This window comes from Sorghum bicolor, chromosome 8 (genome assembly GCF_000003195.3).
Source record: "Sorghum bicolor cultivar BTx623 chromosome 8, Sorghum_bicolor_NCBIv3, whole genome shotgun sequence".
In the NCBI taxonomy this organism is placed as follows: Eukaryota; Viridiplantae; Streptophyta; class Magnoliopsida; order Poales; family Poaceae; genus Sorghum; species Sorghum bicolor.
In genome coordinates, this window is record NC_012877.2 from 7764407 (window position 1) to 7774014 (window position 9608).

At 38.4% G+C, this 9608-nt stretch overlaps 1 protein-coding gene across 1 annotated transcript; it reads right to left on the reverse strand.

The window, feature by feature from the left end:
• LOC8084760 (putative disease resistance RPP13-like protein 3) lies at positions 772-5802 on the reverse strand. Its single transcript, XM_021446451.1, has 3 exons — positions 5481-5802; positions 3560-4533; positions 772-2917 (listed from the first exon to the last, which is right to left on the reverse strand). Exons 2-3 carry the CDS (start codon positions 4348-4350, stop codon positions 1240-1242), a joined length of 2469 nt encoding a protein of 822 aa, XP_021302126.1. The 5' UTR covers positions 4351-4533; positions 5481-5802; the 3' UTR covers positions 772-1239.

Below are 9608 nucleotides of genomic sequence, written 5' to 3' on the forward strand. Positions count from 1 at the left end.
CTACTCCACGAAACCCGAAAGATAATACATACGTACGACAAGAAAATACTAGCCGAAAGATAAGGAGTTTGAATTGTTCTTTTTTTTTAAAAAAAAAATAGCTGTTGATAACACGAAACCCAAAAGGACAATGCATAACAGCATAATAGTATAGTATACTATACTTACAGGCTACAGCAGAAAAGAATAATACATACATACGACAAGAAAATACTAGCCAAAAAATAAGGAGTTTGAATTGTTTTTTTTTGAAATATAGCTGTTGATAACACAAAACCCGAAAGGACAATGCATAATAGTATAGTATACTATACCTACAGCACAAAAGAATAATACATACATACAATAAGAAAATACTAGCCAAAAGATAAGGCCTTGTTTAGTTCCAAAAAGTGCCAAAAATTTTCAAGATTCCCCGTCACATCGAATCTTACGACCTATGCATGGAGCATTAAATATAAACAAAAATAAAAACTAATTGCACAGTTTATCTGTAATTTGCAAGATGAATCTTATGATCCTAGTTAATCCATGATTGGACAATATTTGTCAAATACAAACGAAAATGCTACAGTAGTGTTTGCCAAAAAATTTTGGCAACTAAACAAGGCCTAAGGAGTTTGAATTTTTTAATCTTTTTTTTTTTTGAAAAATAGCTGCTGACAACATGAAGCCCGAAAGGATAATGCATAATAGTATAGTATAGTATACTATACCTACAACACAAAAGAATACTACATACTACAACAAGAAAATATATTAGCCAAAAGATAAGGAGTTTGAATTGTTCTTCTTCTTCTTTTTTGAAAAATAGACAACACGAAACATTAAAGGACAATGCATAATAATATAGTATACTATACCTACAGCACAAAAGAATAATACGTACATACAGCAAGAAAATACTAGCCAACAGATAAGGAGTTTGAATTGTTCTTCCTCTTAAAAAAAAGAAATAAAATAGCCAGGTTGCTTCACCCATAGCATTATATCCTGCTTGGCAACCACAAGTCAACACCAGGATGGTTCGTGTGAAACAGGCTCTTCAGTGAAGAGAATGAAGCTTTGTCGGCAAGGTTACGATGACAGTACAGAAATATCCTTTCGAGGCCAGCAGGTAAGTGCTCAATGCCAGCAGGCTCCAACCAATTGAGAACCTCTTCCCATCCTGCCACAGTCAACCGCAGCTCAAAGTTCTGAAGCCTGGACAGAGCCCCTGCTTCAAAGGCTAGGAGCGGTTTAGGACAGCAAAACTTGAGGTGCTTGAGAGCTGGAAATGCGACGACAGTGCCGGATGTGCTGGGGATGACAATTGTTCCCTCTGGTTCTTGTTTGATCACCAACCAGAGGTGTACAAGGGAGGGCAAAGCTGCGATTGTTGGGCACCACCTCTTGTACCACAAGCTCCAAGTTGTAGAGGTCATGGAGCTGAGATATCCACTTGGGGATCCTGGGAAACCAGAGACCCCAAAGATGGAGCCGTTGAATATGGCACGGGAAACCAGACAATCTGCTGAGCCAATCAAAGTAACGTATATGACTGTTGATAACAAAGCTCTTGAGGTTGCTGCAGTGGGGAAGTCCTTCAAGCAAAGTGTACAAGGCTTCCATGGTCATTTCATCCATGTCTAAACGATCATAATAGAGTTGAAGATCTCTTAAGTTGGTCAGCTTGTCAAGAGACTGAAAACTTTCCAGCGAGCTTCTTGAGAAATCAAACTCCTGCAGGGTACGCAGGAATTTCAAGCTGCCAATCCCATCCTGAAAAACCATACCACCTGGAACAATCAAATGTAATAACCGGCACAAGCGAACAATATCTGATGGAATATATAATTTCATCGGACTCTCGAGAACCATAGTATCCAAATACTGTAGACCCCAAAATTGATTAGGAAGCTCTAAGTCGCCATCAGTTACAATCTTTAAATATCTCAGTAGAAATAATCCACAAATACTGGTAAGGTCCATTTTGTGTGTACGAGCTTCCTTAAATTCAACAAATAGAACTCGGAGATACTTGCACTCCTGAAATGATGGTAGCAAAACCCTTGTGAAAGCCACCACAGATCGAACCTGACAGAGTGATCCATTTAATGTTGTTAGTGCCACATCATGCCCTGCACCATTGTATTGGATGGAGGCTCGACGGACCTTCTTGTGTGATGACATTGTGGCCTGAGGACCATCTATTATATCAAAGAAGTTCTCTTCTGCAGACTTGACTGTGATTAGATCAAGCATTATATCATGTACTTTGCAGGACAACACCTCACCGTTATAGTCTGTGTTCACAGGTTGAATCATGCTCATATTCATTAACTCATTGAAGTAGCTTCCAGCAACAACATCTTCATCTAGCCCATGGATTCTACTCACGAAGCCTTCGGCTATCCATTGCCTCACCAAATCATCCTTATTAATGATAGAGTCCTCTGGATACATACCAACATATAACAAGCATGTCTTAAGATGGTGAGGAAGATTTCTGTAGCTAAGGTCCAGTATGTGCTTCATGTCTTCTAGACAAGGATTCCCTTTGAACATGGAGCCCAGAGAACTCCATACATACTCCCATGCCATCTTCGATTGACCAGCTAGAAGGCTAGCTATACTGATAATGGCGAGTGGCAAACCACCACATCTTTTTAGAATATCAGCTGAAAACTCTTCAAATACGTCAAGGCAAGCATCACTGGAGCCAAATATTCTACTAAAAAATAGCTTTATTGAGTCTTGCTCACCAAGTGGCCTCATGTTATAAACATAATGTTGACTATAACAGCAACAGGCAAAAGCAATAGAATAAATCCTTGTAGTTGTCAGTACTCTACTACCACAATTATTTGCTGGGAAAGCACATTTGATAACATTCCAGGTTGAGGAATCCCATAAATCATCGATCACAATGAAATACCTGTTAAAAATAGCAGGAGTTATATAAGATGAATTCAGGAAATAGTAAAGCCCCCTTAGAAAAAGATCTTCCATATCTATTTGAAGAAATATAAGATTATATATTATTTGGAGTAATTTAAGTTGAGGTTGAAAATTAGACCATCCTGATAGTTGAGGGACGAAAAATGACACTGAATCTTTAAAATAACATAATTTTAAGTATAAACCTTTTATTATATACAATTTGATTTAAACTGTCAGAATAAGTAGCAATTTGGCATCAATGCACTCTAGATTTCCACGGGTATTGAACATTGTACGCAGATTACATTGCTAATGGACACTTGCATTTCTTTGGCATTATGAAGCTGCTCACTGCCAACATTTATGTGAAATCTACAGTGACCATCATTACAAGGAGAACAGGCAGCATGAAAAATCTTAAGAGGAGGAATTAGAGGGACCTATAAAAGGCTAGTGCTACAAAGTTACGCAGAAAGAGGAGATCATACAATTCCATTTGTTATTTTTACTTAGTAATGGTTATTATAATACGTTTATTTATATAAAAGGCTCAAAAAAGATAACACCAATCTATGTATAGCAAACTATTTTGTGACAGTGCTAAAACAAAGGTGCCATGCATAAAACAAATTAATACCTCTTATCCTGCAGTTGTTCTGTGATCTTCTTGAGAAGGTCATCCAACTCGCTGGTGTGAGAGACAGAGCCACCAATTTGTATTAGTATTTTATTGAGAAGCTTCAGTATGTCAGGTTTTTGAGACACTGTTACGAATGCACGGCACTTAAAATTCCCTTCAAGCTTGCGGTAAACTTGATTAGCAAGTGTGGTTTTGCCCAGGCCCCCAAATCCAACAATAGAAGCCACCCTCAAATCTTGTTCTTCGCCCATGAGCAGTGCAGTAAGCTCAACAGTTGGGACATCGATACCCACAAGGCCAGCAGCCTCCGCATAGATTGACAATACACGTGGATCAACAGGCACATAACTAGGCTTGGAGGTGTAGTCATCAAGCTTGTACCTCATTCGTCGTTTGCTTATCTCTTCCACACGAATCTTGATCTCCTGGATCTTGCTGGCAATCTGATGGCGCACTCTCAACTTCTTTAGAAGCCTAGCAGTCTTCTTCACCAACCCTTTAGTTGCATCATTCTTTTCAAAGTGGTGTATGAAGTCATCAATGCAGTCTTCGATGTCATATGACATATGTCTCACTTGGTTCCTCCACTCCTTGGCTGGAGCATCGAGGTCATCCATATCTGCCAACTTCTCAAGAAGGGCCTTCATGCTTCTGAATTCTTCCTCCAGAGATTTCATCTCCTTATGGACCCCTTTGAGCTTGCCATACTCCTTACCCATCAGTGTGGTGAGTTTACCAAGGAGGGAGTTCATAGCACCAGTGGAGGCACTCACCATGGTTCCAGACATCTCTTCCCCCTGTTCGTTCTATGCTCGATTTTTCCTCCCTTGGCTAGCTCACGTAATGATTGGAGAACATTTCCTTTTTATTAAGAACACATGTTAAGTAACATGGATCCTTTCCTCAAATCCGCATACTCCCTTTGCAGCAGCAAGAGGATACAATCCATTTTCCTTTCGAACCATGGGGTTCTGTCCACCGGAATAAAGATTCAATTCAGATTAAAAATTGAAGTAGTTGGAGGTTGCAGAAGATGTACATAGCAACTACATAAGATGAAGTGGAAAAGAAAATTTCCCTTGAAGATCAAATTCTTTTTGTGGCAAGTCTTCAATAATAAACTGCAGCTAGCTACTTCTCTAGTGAAAAGGGGTTGGAAAGGGGACAGTCATTGCTGCTTATGTGGAGAATTAGAGACTAATTGACCATCTATTGTTCAAATGTCATTTAGCTAAGCTTGTTTGGAGTCTGGTACTGGAGGTCTTCAGTTTAGATGCTTGTCCATCTTCTTTGGGGGAATTCTGAGTACTTGGTCACAAGGCAAGGGGGATCATTTTCTTTTTTGCAGGTTTTGCTTGGGCATTATGGACGACAAGGAATAAGATGGCTATAGAGAAATCTTTACCTAAAGCTCCAACCAATGTGTTATATGTTGCCATATCGTTGATGCGGAGATTGTTGAAGGAGAAGGAGAAGGAGAGCATCACACAAAGTTTTGGAGTCGTTTTTGGGGTGGCTGAAGAACTTTAGGCCTAGTATGATCATGATTTCTGATGTGTGTGAGATCTGATGTACTGCTCTGCTCTGTTGTGGCATGGTGTTATAACTGTGGCTGGTAACCCCAGCGAATTCTGTGTACTTGTTAATTTCTTAAAGCAAGTTTTTTTAAAAAAAAAACTACAGAAGATGAAGGTAAAAATGTCAAACAGGGGGAAAAGATCAGTGAGGCTGCTAAAATTTTGACAAAGAAAAAGAACGAGAATGGTACTCAGGCTATGTCAAAGAAAAAAAAAGACTTTTGGTTTCTCCCCCCTCGAGCATTTGGTCGAACAACTCGTAGGCAGGAAAAACGCTGAAACCACGGCAGCAGTACAAGGACAAGGACATGGTGGCGACGGCAGGCGGAACCGAACTATACCTTGGCCGAAGCGACCGTCGAGCAGCGGCAAAGCAACAGCCAGCGAGCAGCGCACCCCGTGCCAACAAGGCAAACGGCGAGGACTAGAGTGAGTCGGTGATGTCTTCTCACCTCGTCCCCCGCTGCTGCTGCTGCTGGCACGCGCTTTCCGAGCAAGAATTGCAGAAGAACAGAGATTTGATGGGAGAAAAAAAAGATGGAGGGGGCCATTGGTTTGTACGCTTCGAAGAAGAAGGCCAGAATTGGGATCCCACTTTCAATAGCCGGTCAATGGTCAACTTAATGCCCCTGTGACTTTGACGCGGGAGGCCAGGAACAGACGGTGCCCAATGGCCAATGGTCAACTCGACAACTCAGAATCCCACGAGGCATGGGCGGATACACTGGTGGTATTCCTAGAAATACCTAACTTTTTTATGCACTAAGTATATATAGATATATTTATATATATATATATCAAATATATTCGCATTTCTATATTTAGCAAATAAAATTTATTTCTCATTCTTTTTAATCTATACTTGTATTCATTTTTTCACACAGGTTGTTAGCTCGATTACCGAAATTATTCTATTTTGTTGTTTCTACAAATAATAACCTAATTATTTATCTTCAAACCATATACATATTGACTCATGTCACTAAATATTAGTATAAATTATATCTTATTTCTAAACTCTTTTCCAAGATAAGGCCTTGTTTAGTTCATCTTAAAAACCAAATTTTTTTATCTAAACAAGAGAATATGCACATGGCAACATGTATAATAAAAGTATTTTTTTCCATGTGAGTGAACGAGGCATGAGTGGGAGTCAATTTCATAATCCTCATTTCTAAATCTCTGACCCTAGCCGACCAAGCATGACGAGGTGGCGACACTGCTGGTTTTCAGTGTCCTAAGCTCCTCTGCTCCTGGCAGCGTGGGACATGCAACGCGGGCGCGGCCTTTATCTCTATGCTATACTTACATGGTGACTGGTGAGGGCACATGTCAATCATATGGTTAGAGGCAACAGCTGAACAATGACTCACCAGACACTAACAAAGGAACGCCTCTGTGGCACGTACAGTGTGCTACATCCGTCCTATGGATAGGTGTAGGATCGATATCTCCTAAAATAGCTTAAAGTTTGACAATTTTACAATGACATTTAGTCTAGTCTCAATGGACAATGTCATTATACGGTTTCACATACCAACACGTCATCAAGATTGAAATGAAACCATCTATGAAATAACCCCAGCAATAAAGCATTTCACTTTGTTGTTTCTAAGGCTAAGCAAAGCATTTAATTACTGCAAAATGATTGGATCACATACAAGATGGTGAAACGATTTAGCCCTCAGTGGAGATTTCATCCCGTTTCAACGCGTGGGAAACAACGTCCGCGGTACTTCCTTCTCTCTCCTCTTCGTTTCATGCAAAAAGTGCAGTTTTGTTGATATGACGCTCTAATAAATATGCATGACATCCTGATGAAACCTCCACTGAGACTGGCCTTATGTCCCTGAATGAGTTGTATGAAAAGTTATTTCATAGTTAATTTAATAAATACTTATTTTATATTATAAATGTTAGTACTTTTTATAAAATTTGATTAAATTTACTGTATTTTGTTCTTTGAAAAGTGTCTCTTTTTCTTGAACGGAGTGAGTAGAAATAATCTAGATCAATTCGTTGTTATGATAATAGACTGCTCATAGCCTTGTGCACAGTGAACATATGGGTGGTAGATGGGCCGTGGGATAGAAGCCCAAGAGTTTTGGCTTTAGCGTACGATATGAAAAATCTGAAATGAAATCAATTATGTATAAGTTTTGATATAGAAAAATTGATCTTTAAAATTTGAAAATATAGTTTATTTTTTATGAATATACGTATCAATCAACCTACGATAGAATCATGCGGAAATGTCATCTACAGTGGGTGAATGATATAGGGCGGTAGCTGTGAATTTTTTTAATTATCTCATTGGCTGCGTCAAGCACCATGGCGTGCCACATGCGCTGGTGCGATAAGGCTAGTCTCAATGCATAGTTTCATGGTAAATTAGGTAACCGAGCCACATGAGTTTTATGTGGATAAAACTCCTCTCTCATTGGATGAAACTCCTTCATTTAATAACTCTGTCAAGTCAGTAATTTTGCTTATGTGACATCATATTTAATGTACATGACACTCTCATAAAACATACATTGACACTAGCCTAATGCTACCATCATGACATCCCTCTAGCTTGGGTGTCCAACGTAGCATGCATGGCCTAGCCTGTCACGCCAATCCGCCTACTGCGGCAAGAGGCTTTGCCACGCCAACATGATCCGAGCTGGCTCCCTCCTTCCTCTTTTTCTCTCTCACTCACTTCCTCCCTCTTCCCAGCTGCCGATGGTGGCCCAAATCTGATGATTTGGCATCGAATTATCATTTAGGAAAACTATCCTCGCCCTTCAGCAAGGTATGGCCTCCTTAGGGTCTATGTAATGATTTTGAAACTATTAAATAACAACTTATGTATGTTGCTTAATGTTAATCTAGTAAGTAGACTACTTATCACAAAAAAATCATAACGTTCCTTACTTTTACTTGCGCATATTCCTTTGGTTTTCTGCATGTTAACTACATAGTTGTACTAAAAAGCCAATCTACTTTCATTTTCCCTTGTATTAGCTAGGATGTTCCTTGGAAACCAAAATCCTTGATTTTTTTAAGAAAATCGTATTGATAAGACAACAATCAAGATAGTTGTGTCAATCATAACTTTGAACTACTGCATTTCATTATTTGCATATGACTATAACTCTTATGTTTGTGATATTCTTGAGCAATACACCAGCATCTACTAACATATGAAATGGTTTATCACTAATGAATTTCTTATTTTGTATCAAACATTCATGTCTTTTTACTTAAGTTTGTTGTACCCCCTCCTCCCTATAATAGCATTCTCTCCTATTTTAATTCAAAAAAATGTAGTTATGGGTTATAATCTATTCCCTTCTTGATACTTATGCAAATCAATACCTGATCCTAAGAACTAGAGGCTCAGTAGTACAACAACATTTCTATTTAACTCTAACATTGAACTTGTATTGTCCTTTTCAACAATGTTCACAAATCGTATAGTCAAACCTAGTCATCATGGGACTGACTAGGTGACTGATCGTGATTAGTCATCGACAAGACCAATTAGTCGAGCCTAGTCTTTGAAAAGATCTAGATGGCTAGAGAGGGATGAATATTCTATAAACAAATTCTCTACAAACTTACAATCATTAGAGCAAGTAGTTAGTAAAAATAACAAGCCTAATAGCCACTACTTTTTCTAGCTCTATTTCCCTCAAGCAAGCCCCTACACGATTCTACTAGTAAAATAATTCTACACTAAAGCACTCTGCCACACAAGAGCTACTAGCTAAACAAGGCTACTCTAGCTAGATGCAAGACACTCATCAATCTTACGAATAGCATCTAGACACTCTAGATCCATGACTAGACGTATCTAGACATTTTAGACCATTTTGTACTACAACATAAAAAAATTCATACAAATATCAAAGAAATGCACATTTAGTTAGCTAATTGTACTCTAGCATCCAAAGCACAAAAACTATGATAAGTTGATAACATATGAACAACTTAGATTTAAAAGACAATATTTCCCAATACTTGGCTTCTCACACATCTACTGTAACATCTCTCTAACATAGAAACATGACAATTGGCAATTTAGAAACCAAAAGAAGCAAAGAAAATCATGTATTGTGATAGTAACATAGTTCTCATTTCTCAATTCTTACTAGAACGTACTAAATAATTGATATGATATGGTAATTAAGTAAACTATAAGCTATATCATTATCAGATCAGATAGTTAGCTATATTATAAGGTATATCTAAAGGCAGAACTAGGAGGGCCCAGCAGGGGCCGTGGTCCCCAACACAATGAAAGTTTGTTAATTATCCCTATAAAGTTTGTTAATTTACAGCACAAAAACGTGACAATTCATCTATTTTTAATCATAATATTGTGAAAACAATTCATGTTTCGTTATGAATACTAACTACACATGTAAAAACACTAAACAAGTTGTTGAAATATACACTTATGTGTCTCATCATATTTGTCA